The sequence below is a fragment of the Delphinapterus leucas genome, chromosome 16, assembly GCF_059928025.1.
Source record: "Delphinapterus leucas isolate spDelLeu-1000000601 "Yukka" chromosome 16, BTC_Dleu_Yukka2, whole genome shotgun sequence".
NCBI lineage: Eukaryota > Metazoa > Chordata > Mammalia > Artiodactyla > Monodontidae > Delphinapterus > Delphinapterus leucas.
The window spans coordinates 54,244,422-54,259,452 of record NC_143144.1 but is presented as its reverse complement, the minus strand read 5'-3'; the positions used below and the strand labels follow the sequence as shown (position 1 = coordinate 54,259,452).

At 43.6% G+C, this 15,031-nt stretch overlaps 1 protein-coding gene across 2 annotated transcripts in view; it reads right to left on the bottom strand.

The window, feature by feature from the left end:
• LGI1 (leucine rich glioma inactivated 1) overlaps positions 1-5,694 on the bottom strand; it is a 33,228-nt gene extending 27,534 nt beyond the window's left edge. The window contains exons 1-2 of one of the 2 annotated variants that reach the window (XM_089897948.1): positions 4,107-5,694; positions 3,640-3,711 (exon numbers count right to left, since the gene is read on the bottom strand). In XM_089897948.1, coding sequence (XP_089754074.1) covers positions 3,640-3,711; positions 4,107-4,792 — 758 coding nt within the window. In that variant the 5' untranslated portion in view covers positions 4,793-5,694. The remainder of the gene's footprint in view (positions 1-3,639; positions 3,712-4,106) is intronic. The other variant, XM_089897947.1, reaches the window with a different exon arrangement.
• Positions 5,695-15,031: the final 9,337 nt, after the last annotated feature.

Genomic DNA, 15,031 nt, shown 5'->3' with positions numbered 1-15,031 from the left:
TATGGATATTTTTCCCTGGACAAATCATATTTTGAAGAACTGAATGATAAAATCTTAGTAAGGATGGACTTATGATTTATCATGTTCATGCTGTTTGCTTTTCTGTTTTTTAGTTTTTGATTTCTTATGGGCTATATATTTATGTATTGATTGTGGATTAATAAAAGAAATGATGAGATTTTTTCCCCAGAGGGATCAATTCTGTTGCTTCAGACAAGATCAAGTCTCACTGGAATAAACAGCATTTTTTCTGGTTACACCAAATTCTTATATAAAGATTTTTTGTGTGTGCAAGATACTAACCTAACCCTGTAATTTACTCCCTGCAAATAGAACTCTCTTTAGAGCTGGATAGCTTTAGTTTATTAAAAATTTTATCAACAAATGGCAATGTGGCCACATTTTATGCTCTTAAATTTGAATTTTACTTCTGTAATGAGCCTACATCAGTGGGGATTTTAGTCTGTGGTTGAGAAGAACAGGACTGTCCTGTGTGAAAACACATTTCTGTAAATTGCCTTCGCTACAAGTACCACTCGCTCCTATCACTAAAAACAGACTAGAATGAATAATCATTCCCACTGGTTATGTTTCACAGCAGGCCTATGGAAACATGAATGAAATTACATTTGCTTGGGAAAGGTTTTGTTGCTGTTGTTTAAAACCAAAGGTGTTTTTAAAAAAAATAGGTTTGTATAACTAATCTGATGAATTTTTATTGGATAATTTTATTCTTCCTCTCTACAGAGTGTGGGCTTTTGTTTTTCTTGTTCTCCAACACACATTGCCAGCCAAGGCCTACCAGGATCTTTTCCCCCAAAACATTATATGTAACTTAAGGAGGCACTACGTCTGTTTCCCTCAGTACCCCAGGCTGACATTTCAAAAAGTACTTCTCATCATGCCTTCTGCAGAAGGTCTGAAAAAGCATTTGGGGCCATAATGAAATTATCAGATTGTTAGGGTGGGCGACATGAATGGGTCATTTCTTTTCCCTTTTCCACAACTTAGCAAGAAACCAACTGCCTTTGTACATCAATCAAGCAGAATCGATTCTGAAGTTTCTCCCTTCACAGGATATGACAGGTCAGTTTGGTAATCCGCGGTCACAAATACCATTAGAATTCATTGCAAACCCCAAGCAATGGTTGGTGTGATCCAGGTCTGGTCTGATGGCAAAAGTCATGCAAAGGCAAATAAGACCCCTGGGTCTTCATGTTCCAGTGTGGGGTTTTCAGGGCAGTGGATGGCCCTGTCCTACAGAAAAACTCTTTCTGTCTGTGAGCCATGCATTCCCACCACTGTTATGATTATGGCACTATTCATACTTGGAGCCTTTTCATTTATTTTCTCCTCAGTGAAAATGCGCTTATTAGACCCTTTCCCGACGACAGGAGGAAACAGAGAACATTGGACAGGAAGAACGGGGAGCAAAATCTTTAGGAAACAGGATCCTGGAGATCAGAGACAAACTTTGACCCTGGACAATTTTGCATAAGATCAGCACTGGCACAGATCTGCCATGTTGAGGTTAGCCAGTGTGAGTTAAGTAAGGACATCCAGGGCAAGAATTACTCGCCCTTTTGTTATTTCTGAAAACTGAACTGCTTTTAGAAATAAGGGCTGGAATGTTCCATAGGAACTCAGAGCATGGAACGCAGGGGCATGGCACACACACTCCGTGTGGGCTATTTAAAAACCAGTTCCTTGGCTTTCCTCTGTGATTCTAAATACGTGTAATCACATTACCCTGCGGCAGCCGGTAACTCTTTCTATAACATTGTCCAGCATCTGTGTTTGCTGAGGCCGGATCCACCCAGCAGAAACACAAAGTGGAGAGGTGCTAACTGATGAGGTTGATTGATCCAGGCTTTCTGTGTCACAGCTAATGCCCATCCAGTGTTGGCATTTGAGTAGTATGTGTCAACTGACACTTCTCGAATTTTAAGGACTGATCTATTTAACTCTCCTGGGGAGAGAGAGGTGCCTTAGCTCAACAAAAGGATGCTTTTAAAATGAGCCATTTATGTATTTAACAATTAATAACATAGGCACAACTGATCACTTTCTCACATACAAGCAATTCTTATCCTACGGAAGGATCCCAGCACTGAAGACTTTGCCCCTTTATGTGCTAAAGACTCTGTCTTTTTTGAATTTGTTTGATGTACTAACACTTCCCCTAATCACACTATTAGCCATCAGTCAAACAGATAAATCACTTAGGAATATTCTACTCAATTGTTAATCATTCAAAGACACTAGCTAGTAGAAGGACAGTAGCCAACATTATTACATAATGTCAAAACACCTGATCAGGTTTATGAAATGAAATAGTCAAACCAGTTTGGGGATTTCATATGGACGAAACAATAGATTAAGTGATTTTTTTTTTAGCTTTTTTAGCTTTATGTAAAAAGTTAAAACCCTACCATTTATAAAATGTGTAACCATTTGTCACATCCTATACCAAGCATTTTATCTACTTAAATCTTATTTATCTCTGATAACTCTTCAAGGTGTCATCACCTCCATTTTACAGATGAGGAGACTGAGGCTCAGAGAGAGTTAGTCATTTGCACACAATTTCACATCTAGTTTCTAGGGAGTGGTAGGGTGAGATTTACACACAGGTCTCTCGCATTTCAAATCCATGCTGTTTGCCTCTGTATATAAAACCTCAAACAGCCAAAATGGCCAATTAAGGCAAGAAAACAAAAACAAGCAAAAAAACTTGGGTCCAGGATCATGCAGTTACGATAACTACAGCTCAGTTGATGGACATTTGGCTGATTCCCCCCGGAACCGGTAACTACAACCCAGTCTGTGGCCTGACACCTGAGAACGGGGAGGGGGGCGGGGGGACCTCTTGCCCCCATATGTGGTACTGATCTAAGAACTAACACTCCAATGGCCAAACGTTACACGTCAGAACAAATTATCCATGTTACATTATGACTGTGGAGAGATCTGATTTCTTAGTCAAATATTATTTTTTGACTATTTTCAGACATAGACTGAATATATGGTTCCCTCATGGCTAACTTAAAACACACAGCAAAGACTAATCCTTTGCACTATCCTATATTAATATTTTCTTTCCCTCCTTATAAGGGGATGAGTTATAAATTAGATGAGATTAGAAAGCAGTCACTTGAGAATGAATATTTTAAGGAATTACCTAGAAAGAACTGAGATTTTTCTTCCCCACATGGTAAATCATACAGAGTAGCAGCCTGCCCCAGGTCCCCAAGGACAACATCTTGAGCGCATATGTTATGCTGGGTTCTGTATTGACTAATTCAGAAACTCCAGGGTAAAATAACCAAAGTTCCCAAGTCAAAAATGAAAGTAAAAGGGTGGAATGAAATGAAGATCATTGTTGCAACATTCCAACAACTTCATAAATAGCCATGAAAGTAGCTAGCATTACAGGTTAGCAAATTTACAATTGCAAGCATCAATCCGCACCGTTGGTGTCAAGTCGCAAACAAACCCATCTACCTCACTTTACTGATATTCCTTTCCTCTCCAGAAATATAATCACATTTGACAAAATTAATATTGAGATCGTTTTACTAGAGGGTTTATCCAAATATATGCTGTATTAAAAATAGTCATGATATAAATATTTCTCACAAGAGCTGCAGCGATGGTGTGAATAAAAAACTCCCTTCTGATATTTCAGTAAAACCAGATCTCACAAAGGATCTGAAAGAAAACAAAACAAAACAATAAACAGACACACACAAAGAGACACACACACAGAACAAACCTTATGTTAATCCAGTTTAGCAAAACAGTCACTATTTGACACTATTTTTTATGAAGTACGATACTGTTCCTTCCCAGATGAAGTAGGAGAGATGAATCTGCTACAGGTTTCTCATAATAATGTTCAGGGGTGGAAGATATCTAAGCATGTTCTGTAGCAGCTAATAAAAATCAAAATTTCTAAATGCAGCAAAATGTTAGCCCTGTCAAATGGCCAAGCGTGCAAGAGGAATCTCTCCCCATGCCCTTCTACCAATACATACAAAGCCCCAAATACATCGGCTGGAATTTTTAAATTGTAAATTAGATACCAAAATGCTTACGGGCCTTACAATGAGATAACGTCAGGAGGAACGGTGCGTGGAATGGATCTGGCATTCTCACATAAAGCATTATCTTTGGTACAAGTACACACGGCAGGGCATTTTGGCTTCGCTGGTTTCTTCCCCTCAGTCAGCAAAAGCGCAGATAAGAGACATAGGCAATAAGCAATTCTTTTCAGGGGGTTGCAGGCATTTCCCATCCTTTGGCTTCTCTCTGATTCCATGCAGTCGAAAAAATATCCCCAAACATGAACAGGGCTTCTGGAATTCAGATGGTGATTGTCTTGCTTTAAGCCCAGGTCACATAAGAGTCCACCCTTTTCCTCTGCCTCTGTCTCTCTGCTTTTCAAAACAGGGACCTGCAGCTGATTCGTGAGCTGCTCCTCGCTCCAGCGATGCACTGCTCGGGGAAGAGACCTGTGAGGTGCTGCGAGATGGGAGGGATCCAACTGCTCGAGGAGAGAGCGGACTTGCATCACCACGAAAACACTGAGCACAGACCAGCCTTCGAAGGCAAAGCGAAGTGATGTAACAGAAAATAAACAGCTTTCTGCTTGCACCGGGAGCCCTTTAATTGTTACCAAAAATAGGATGGCATAATGTCTTATTAGTGGGTGGGTGGGCCGGTGGGTGGGAGCAGTCATCTTGCATCGGATCTCAGCAATCTCAGAAACCTTTGGGAATTTGCTTTTCATGTGGCAAACAACCTAGTAAGGAAAGCTAGCTTTGGAGCCAGCCCTGGCTGGAAATAGGAAGTGAAATGAAACTCTCTCCCTTCGCAGCTTTTGGCTAAAACCTTGGTATTTCTTGCTGAGTCCACCTGCCTGATGCCATCGCTGAAAGACAAGCAAGAACACATGGAGAATGTGACTTTCAGGGAATGAATGTGAGTAAATACTTTTCTGACACTTAACTGTCATAAATTATTGATTTTCATAATCCACCCCGCCCCCTCCCCCCCCATGTGTAAGCCATTCCCTCCTCCCATGGTGAGGGAGGGAGATAGAAGCGGTTCGTTGACTGCCTCTGTGTATAACCCGCCCTCCTCACCTCTCACACTCCCCTTTCTTCAGCGCTGGAACCAGAAGCCTGGAAGGAACTCCCTGCCAGCAGGAGGCAGCCAACTTTGGTTTCCAGGGCTCTGGAAAGGTCTGGCTGAACCCAGGAGGCTGAGATACGGTGGGGAAAATGCCAACCTAAGAGCCAGAGACCTGGCTTTTTAGGGTCCAGTTCTGCCATGAACTAGCTGATGGTGCCTCTGGATCTATTCTCCTGTCTGTAAAATGGGCATGATAATGCAGATGTTCCATAAATATTACAAACATTAAATCCAAATGGTAGGGACTTCCCTGGGGGCACGGTGGTTAAGAATCCGCCTGCCAATGCAGGGGACACCAGTTTGAACCCTGGTCCGGGAAGATCGCACGTGCCGCAGAACAACTGAGCCCGTGTGCCACAACTAGTGAGCCCACGCGCCTAGAGCCCGTGCTCCACAACAAGAGAAGCCACGGCAAGGAAAAGCCCGCACACCGCAACGAAGAGTAGCCCCCACTCGCCACAACTAGAGAAAGCCCACGTGCAGCAACAAAGACCCAACGCAGCCAAAACTAACTAATTAAATAAATAGATAAATAAATTTATTTTTAAAAAATCCAAATGGTAGGCTATGTTACTGTCCTGCATGATGGGAAAGAGGATGTACCCTTAGAGAAGGAAACTCATTTAAACAAGAGAAAAACAAGAGGCCCTGGCTTTGGAGCAGGGAGGTATAATCTATGTGGGCGTGGAGATGCTTAGGATGGAGGAATAGACGCTTGGTCTTCTTACCACGCCACAGGCGGCCATCCCTCAAGCTGGCACCGTTGGCCAGTGATGTCAGTCCACAGTCCTTTTTCTCTCAGCTTCTTAGACTGAAAGGAGTACAAGGACTATTTAAGCAAATATGTGATTATGACATAAACTCATCCTGCATGGAGCTTGAGGCGTTGATGGTCTAACCTTTCCCTCTTGTAGGGAGCTCGCCCCTCGTTTACTTCTCTGGAAGCTCTGCGAGAGGAGGGCGGTGGCAGTCATGGTCATTCCCGTATTTGATTGCTGTCTGTTTACCCAGAAGACTGCAGGCTCCATGAAGGGAGAGACCCCTGGGTGAATCCAGTGCCTGGACAGCGCCCTGCTCAGCACCGTGAACAACAAGCGTGCCCTGATGAGCAGCCACAGGGCGCGGAGGCGTGCCGTGATCGGGACACGCTCATCCCAGGAAACTCCAAACAGCTCCTCAGAGCTATCATAAAGGAAGTTAAGGACAGTTCCCTGGAGAAGCAATGATCCAGCTGAGTTCCAAGTTAAGCGGGAATGACAGAGAGAGTTGGCGGGAGTATTCCAGGTGGAGCGAGCAGCATTTGCAAAGGCCTGGCCGCCACCCAGAGAACCAAGGTTGCCTCTGCAGAGTTTTAGGCAGCAGAGCGATAGGATATGGTTTGTGTTTCAAAAGGACCAGTAGGTTATTATCGTTAAACCAGCTTTGGGGGGCTTGTAAATATGTTGGTTTGTGTGTGTGTGTGTGTGTGTGTGTGTGTGTGTTTTGTTACAAAACAAGGAAAGAAAAAACTAAGTCTAGGAGAAGTAATGATTTTAGAATGCATTCTACTCTTGCTTCGCTGTCTAGGACTCTGTGGAGGAAGGGAGTCTATCACAGTGATTTTAGAAACCATGACCTATGGGCAAGCCCCACTTGAAACAGTAAAAGTGTCACAAAAGTTGGCTGCAAGTCAGATGTTTGTAAACTGAATCCTGCTTTGAGTGCACAGTGGAAACTTGCTCCGTGAAATAATGATGTGACGAAAATTTTATAGAAGATGGTTTTTATTCAAACAATCACCTACGCCCTAAGTTCTCTGACTTGTAAGTGATGTGTTTTGTAACTATAAAATAAAAACCCTGAGATCTTTTAGGGACCTCAGAGTTCTCGGCTCCAATCACTGCGTGTTTGCGTGTTACAGATGGGGAGACTGAGGTACTGAGGGGTCACACAGATGAAAAGTGGCAGGGCCACCACTCTGCATGGGGTGACACTCTGGCAGATGCTTGGTTAAACTGATCTGTGTAGGCAAACAGAATACTTCCCTCCCCTCTGATACACTTTCAAATGTATCAGATTATCAAGATGGCTTGATCAGCCCTTGGCTTTGTGCTCTGTAGATGCCATCAAGGAAAGGGTGACCAGTCTTTCATGTTTGGCTTGGTTAAGCCAGGAGACCAAATGAATGCGGGAAAGAAATCATAGCCATAACTTCACTTTGCAGCTGTATTTATCTGGCGGTTCAGTTTGTCAGTTCAAGTGGAAAAAGGACCATAGCGGGTTGTTGGGGGTGGTTCTTTAAGGAGAAATTACAATGGGCATTCTGAAAAGACAATAACTTTTTCTTTTGCTATGGCATTTAAAGCCCAGACTTGAATTTCTTATTCATTTAAAGCACCCGCTAAGATCAGGCACAATTTTAACTGTGTAGTAACATATTGCTGATGTTCATCTAGGGAGGAGAAACATTACAGGTTCCAGAATTGGACTGAGGAGGGAACTAGTGAGAGGAGGGCAGGTTGCCGCTATATTGAAGTCTTTTGTTTATTTATTTATTTATTTGGTTGCACCAGGTCTTAGTTGCTGCTCGTGGGCTCCTTAGTTGCAGCATGTGGGCTCCTTAGTTGTGGCATGTGAACTCTCAGTTGAGGCACACGTGTGGGATCTAGTTCCCTGACCAGGGATCGAACCCGGGCCCCTTGCACAGGGAGCGTGGAGTCTTATCTGCTGCGCCACCACGGGAGTCCCTATATTGAAGTCTTGAGGGGCCTGGGGAGGGGGCCCTGTTGCTGACCAAGCTTCCCTGCCCTCCTTCGGGAAGCCCTGGTAGGGCACAGAGAGGGTGTGGGAAGTGGGAGGGTAGAAGCTTAGGGCTTTCCACCAGCTTGGAAGCCTTTATATAAGTTTTGGCAACCCACCTGTGCATTACGGGGGGGCCTTGGGAGACAGGCTTAGAAAGGATGAAAGCAGAGCTGGAAGGAGGCCCAGGGAGGTTGGGAGGCCTGGCTGAGGCAGGCTCACTGCCCAGTTCCAGCTCTGGAGGAGTAGCTGAGGGGATCCAGGGCTGGCTCTGCACTTGGCCAGCCATGTGACCATGGGCTAGCTATCTAACCTTTCTAGGTCAGTTTTCTCCTCTGTAAAATGAGGAGTATGTATAACAGTACATATCACATAAAGTTGTTGAGAGAATGAAGGACAATACTGTATCTAAAGTGCTCAGCATGGGGTCTGTTACACGATTTATCATCATCATTGTCATCATTGCAATGGGACTTGAATTCTGAACATGGAACTTCTGATATTTGGAAAGCAAATTTCTCAAATAATAATGGGTTTATCTCAAGTGTGTATTCACTCCAAGAAGCAGGCACTTCTGTGCAGGATGACAGACTGTGGCCTTGCCAAGAGTCTCTGCACATGAGGGAACCAAGAATCCTCCTGGGGAAGAAAGAACTCTCTCCCAGTTTGGGTGAGAGTAGGAGCCCCCAAGCTTGGTCCAAGGATAAGGGCCAGGGCTGGAGAAAAGGAAGGTGGTTTTGAACATGGGATGGAAATTTTTTTTCTTCAGTCCATTGCCCTTGAACATGTGTAATTTTGAAGGCGTAAGAAGAATCTACTTTGGGATCCCTGTAACAGAGAGTGTTCTCTCTAGTTTGGTGGGCATCACGGCGTTGCTTGTGGGTGCCATGGGGACCACACACAGTGCTCTGGCATCCAGAGCTGCTATAGAGATATGAGACCAATAGTATCTCCATCCAGGTCCATGGCTCAGACATCACCAGAATCACTGGATTTTCCACCAGGAGCAACTCACCCTTACTGTCCCACAGTAGTGACAGCCCCACAGACATAGGAAGTGGCAAATGATCCCAGCAGGGGGCCTAAGCGGCAGAGAAGGAAAATGAAGATGTTTGGGAGCGCATGTGCGACGTTCCCTGGCATTCTCAGAAACTGAAAGGGGTCTTTGAGGAGGGGCTGGCAATTCTGGGAGAGTTGATGAAAGCACAGAGAGAGAAGAACAGCCTGTGCTGTGGTTCTGATCCCAGTTTTCCCCTCAGGCTGGTGACCTAGGAAACACACATCGTGCAAGTAAACAAATGATTATTATGAGCCTTAAAAGATCCAGCATGGCCCTGCCTCCTTTTACACTCAGACATGCAAACTGGTGCCAGTTTAAGCAGCTTTCTCAATAGAGCAGGGCTTTTGAAGCAGCAAGTCAGCTGCATTAGTGGGTTGCAAAATCAGTCTAGTAGGTCAAGCAGAATTTTAAAGAATAAAATAGTTTTGAATCCAAAATTGGACTGTACTGCACCTATCAGAGTAGCTGTTGCCTTGTGAAGCCTTTGTTTCCATTCTTTGGATATGTATGTGTGTGTGTGTGTTCAGGGTTGCAATATAAAATGTATTTCTTACAATTGGTTTATAACCTCCCCCCACACACACAAAAAAAAAAGAGAGAAAAAGAAAACATTACCTTACAGGATGTTGAAGAGCTTTACCTACCCCCAGGAGTCTGTGAAATGGCAGAGAAATGTTGATCTCAATTCCAGTAACTTTCACTTACTGATTGAGAGCAGCAATCAGACCTGTTGGAATATCATTTCTGTTATTTACTAGCAGTGTGACCTTGGGTGAGTTGCTTAGCTTCTCTGTGCCTCATTTTCCACACTGGTAAAGTGGAAGTAATACCTTCTTTGCATTGTTGTTATTAGAATTAGTAACAGTGCACGCGGAAGGCATGTCACAAAGAAGGCGTTCAATTTCTGATAACTCTCCCAGAATTAAATGGGAAGAGGGGGAGAGGGCGGTGAGCAGAGGGCCAGATCTTAAAGATTAGAAGTAGTGTGTCACCAAGGACTCTTTGGTAGAGAGTGATGGACACTGACTCTGCCCATCTAAGCATAAAAGGACCTTACTGGGCTTCCCTCGTGGTACAGTGGTTGGGAATCCGCCTGCCAGTGCAGGGGATACGGGTTCGAGCCCTGGTCCGGGAGGATCCCGCATGCCGCGGAGCGGCTAAGCCCGTGTGCCACAACTACTGAGCCTGCGCTCTAGAGCCTGCATGCCACAACTACTGAAGTCTGTGCGCCTGGAGCCCGTGCTCCGCAACAGGAGGGGCCACTGCCATGAGAGGCCCGCGCACCACAACGAGGAGTAGCCCCCACTCGCTGCAACCGGAGAAGGCCAGTGCGCAGCAGCGAAGACCCAATGCAGCCAAAAATCAATAAATAAATATATTAAAATAAAGGACCTTACTGCCATGGTGATGGAGTGACTCACAGAAGGGCTGTCCAAGCAGGCTTCAGAAATAGAGAAATTTGTGGGAGCTTGGGGATCTAGGCAGCAGGAGCTAATGGGCAGTGTCCTCTGGTGAATCCACTCCTACCAGTTCTTATCCACGTGTTCCTGCTGAAGGAGAGAGTCCATTGGGCTCAGCTGGAGTCAGGTACCCTCCCATTTGCCATGGGAAGCCAGGGCACCTTGACTGGCAATCCCACCAAGAGTGCACACTGTGGGAGAGGGGTGGCTCCCCGAAGGAAACTAAGGCGCTATTACCAGAAGCAAAGAGGATGGATGCTGGGCAGGCAAAACCAAGGGACACTCACTACAGGACGTGTGCCAGCGTCTGTTAGGCTAGGGCAAAGGGAAATGATAGCAGCTCTCATCCCAAATCCATCCTCAAGATTTTAAAGTGCAATGACCAGGGGACAATTTAGACAAACAAATGAATAATTTCCCAAAAGTCAGCTAAACTCTTATGTCCTGACTGTGGAATCAGGGGATTTTCAACTCTTGTGGTCCAAGAGAACAGAAGTTTGGCCAAGAGGGGAGTTGAAAAGGCAACAATAACAAAAGCTGACACAGGACGCATATCGTGTGCCAGCTGCTGTTCCAAGCACTTTATGACTATTAATTCATTTAATCCTCGTAACAATCCCATGGGCTAGATATTATTACTATTATTATTTTCTCTATATTTATAGGAGAAGAAAAGGAGGTCCAGGAGGTTAGAGAACATGCCCAGTGTTCCTCAACTAGTGAGGAGTGGCAATGGGATCTAACCCAGGCATTCTGACTCTGGTGCCCAAGGTATTAGTCGCTATTGGACACTGCCTCTCCAAAGGGCAGTGTGGGATGTGGGATACTGGGGGCCGCTTTGGAGGCCCATAGCGTCTCCCTGGCTAGGCACCGCTATTGAACTACAATTCCCAGCATGCAACTGGGCTATCATCTTAACCTCTTCCTCACCAAAAGTTCCTCACTGTCTCCGGTAAAAAGTTTTTTAATGGCAAAGGTGGCAAAATCTGGTTTCCCTAAAGCATGATTATGAGATGAGAGCATAAATGCAGATGTCAGTGGGAGTAATTAGAGGAGAGGGTAATATTCTAGGTTAAAATATCCTCTGCAGTTTTTAGTGTTTGCAGGAAGACATTGGAGGTCAGCATGGGAAAGACTGTTTTTTAACTTGGAACTGTGTACCAGGAAAATGGCAATAAGGGTGTTTTAAAGCACCCATTCTCAAACATGGCTGCACTTTGGAATCAGCTGGGGAAATAAAAAAAAATACTTAATGCTTAGGTTACATCCCTAGAGGTTCTGATTTAATTAGTCTGGAGCATGACCTGGACTTTGAGACTTTAAAAATCGCATTAAATTCTAAAGTGCAGCAAAATTTGAGAATCCTTGTTTTTGAAGGGAAATATTCAGGTGTAGTCATAATGATGAATCAAATTGTGACTAGCTCAAGGAAGCCTTTAAGAAAAAAGAGAGGGAGACACTCTAGGCTCTAAAAGCAGTGGTTCTCAGCCCTGGCTGTACATTAAGATCACTAAGGAAATGTTTTCCAAAAAATACAGATACCTCACCCCAGACCAATTGAATTAAAATCTCTGGGGGTGTATTTTAGTGCTGAAGCAACCCCAGAACAGTGGTTCTCAAAGTGTGTTCTTAGATTAGCAGCATCAGCATCACCCAGAAATTTGTTAGAGATACAAATTCTTGGGCTGGGGTGGGGCCCAGTAATCTGTGTTTTCATAAGGCTTCTAGGTGATTCTGATACACTTTCAAGTTTTGAGAACCCCTGCCTTCGGATGTAAGCTCCAGGCAGGAACCTGGTCTAACATGTTCACCAGCAAGCCTTGCAAAGTGTTAGAATGTGCTTTTTTTTTAGTCTGTTATGTTAATGGCGCTCAAGGAACCACACATCCCAGTGTCCATGCCCTGTGCCCCCTCCCCTGGAAGCCAGCCAGGCTGGTCCTCCTTAACCAATAAAATGTGGCAGAAGTGATACTGTTCCAGTTCCAGGCCAGAGTCCCAAGAAGACCCAACAACTTCTGCTTTGGGGCTTTTAGGAGCCCTGAGGTGCAATGTAAGATGTCAGTCTCCCTGTGAAAAGGCCATACAGAGAGTTAGAAATCCTAAGACTGTAAAGAGAGATCCAGCCACCCTATCATCCAGGCTGAGTTCAGCCCCAAATAGATCTGCCAGGTGAATGCAGCCACAAGAGTGACCACTGGCAAGACCAGCAGAAAGAACTCCCAGCTGAGCCCAGACCAGATCAAAGAGCTGTGAGCAAATAAAATGATTGCTGTGTGAAGCCAGTGAGTTTTGGGTGGTTTGTTAATGCAGGAACAGGAAAAAGAAAAAAGGAAAAGAAAAAGAAACACTGCTCAATAAATAGTTGTTGAACTAATGGGTAAAAGTGCTATAGGGACATGGAGCTGGAACATAGCCTCTCTCCTTTGTCAAAGGAGGAAAAACAGGAGTTGGAAAGAAAGCAGGGATATTCTATCCAGTTGATGAAGAGGGTGGCTAAGAAGGGAATTTTGACCAGAAGCCAATAATGCTATACCCATACCCAGACAGCAAAGGCTCACAATGCCCAGCCAAGAATAGAAGAATGAAAGGTACTCTTCTTTTTAAATTTTATTTTATTGAAGTATAGCTGACTTACAATGTTGTGTTCATTTCAGGTGTACAATGAAGTGATTCAGTTATATGGGTATGTATACATATATTTGTATATGTGTATATATATATATTCTTTTCAGATTCTTTTCCATTATATATTACAAGACATTGAATACAGTTCCCTGTGCTATACAATAGGAACTTGTTGTTTATTCATCCTACATATAATAGTTTGCACCTGCTAATCCCAAACTCCCAATCCATTCCTCCCCCACCTCTCCTCCCCCTTGACAGCCACAAGTGTGTTCTCTATGTCTATGAGTATGTTTCTGTTTCATAGATAAGTTCATTTGTGTCATATTTTAGATTCCACGTATAAGTGATATCATATAGTATTTGTCTTTCTCTTTCTGACTTACTTCACTTAGTATGATCATCTCTAGGTCCATCCATGTTGCTGCAAATGGCATAATTTCATTTTTTTATATGGTTGAGTAATATTCCACTGTATATAGGTACCACATCTTCTTTATCCATTCCTCTGTCAGTGGACATTTAGGTTGTTTCCATGTCTTGGCTATTGTAAATAGTGCTGCAATGAACATTGGGGTGCATGTATCTTTTCCAGTTATAGTTTTCTCCGGATATATGCCCAGGAGTGGGATTGCAGGATCATATTTCAACTCTATTTTTAGTTTTTTGAGGAACCTCCATATGTTCTCTATAATGGTTACACCAATTTACATTCCCACCAACAGCGTAGGAGGGTTCCTAAAGGTACTAACTCTTGCTACCTCATATTGAATACTGATTATGTGCCAGGCATACAGATGAAACTTTTTTCCTATATTAGTGTTCACTAACAATATTATATATTTATAATATATATTATACATATACATTATATAATATATAAATAGTATATTATGTATAATATTATGTAATTACATATATTTGAATTATATATTGATTCTTCTCAACAAGTTTGTATGATAAGTACTATTATTACCCCATTTTACAGAAAAGGAAATGAAAGAGCAAAGAGATTAAATCACTTGCCCAAAGTCACACAGCTACTATTAATTGGAACTCAACCCGTATTTGTCTGATTCCCAAATTTAAGCTTTTAAGCACACAGTAGGGCCAACCTATTCAGAAAAACTGAATAGTGACCCAGATTGTAGAATCTGATAGATCTGAGTTCAAATCTCAGTATTGCCACCACTGGCTGTGGGATCTTGTTCGAATCACTTAACCTCTCTGGGTCTCAATTTCTTTGTGTAAAATGAGATTAATAATGCTGACCTCACAGGCTTTTGACAAGGTCGGGTGAAATTGTGTCAATGAAAGCATTTGATACGAGTAAGTTATCAAATAAGTATGAGGGGTTATTATCCTGTCCTAATCTCATTTACTGAGTTAAATTCCATCCTCCCTCCCCAGCTGGCTCTTGTCTCTGATTCTTCCTCCTCTGTTTTATCTCCCTTTGTTGTAAGGGTACCCAAGATTTATTTTAATCAGGTGTGATAAGACATGCAGACATGGAAATAACTGTCATGGAGGAATAAGTTGTGATAGTTTCCTGGAGTGTAAAACAGGAGGCATAGCACACCATGCAGGGGGGCCGTGTGGGGAAGCACTAGGGTTGGTCAGGAGGCAGAGGGAGTAAAGAAAAAATGTGGACAAGAGCCTTTATTGCACTAGTTGAATAATCTCAGTGGGCTTTGAGGCACTGGAGCTGTCCCTAATTATCTGGTACCTGCCTCTGAGATGATTAGTGGCCCGGAATGTGAGAGCCCAGCAGAGGAGGTGGTTGGAGATATGGGCTCTGCATTGGTTGGTTTACATGTGAGAGATATGTTCACAGGTGAGTCATTTACTATCTCTAGGAATTGGCTAACCCTGGGAGGGGCAGTCCTTCCAAAGTCAGCAAGGGCCCGGATGT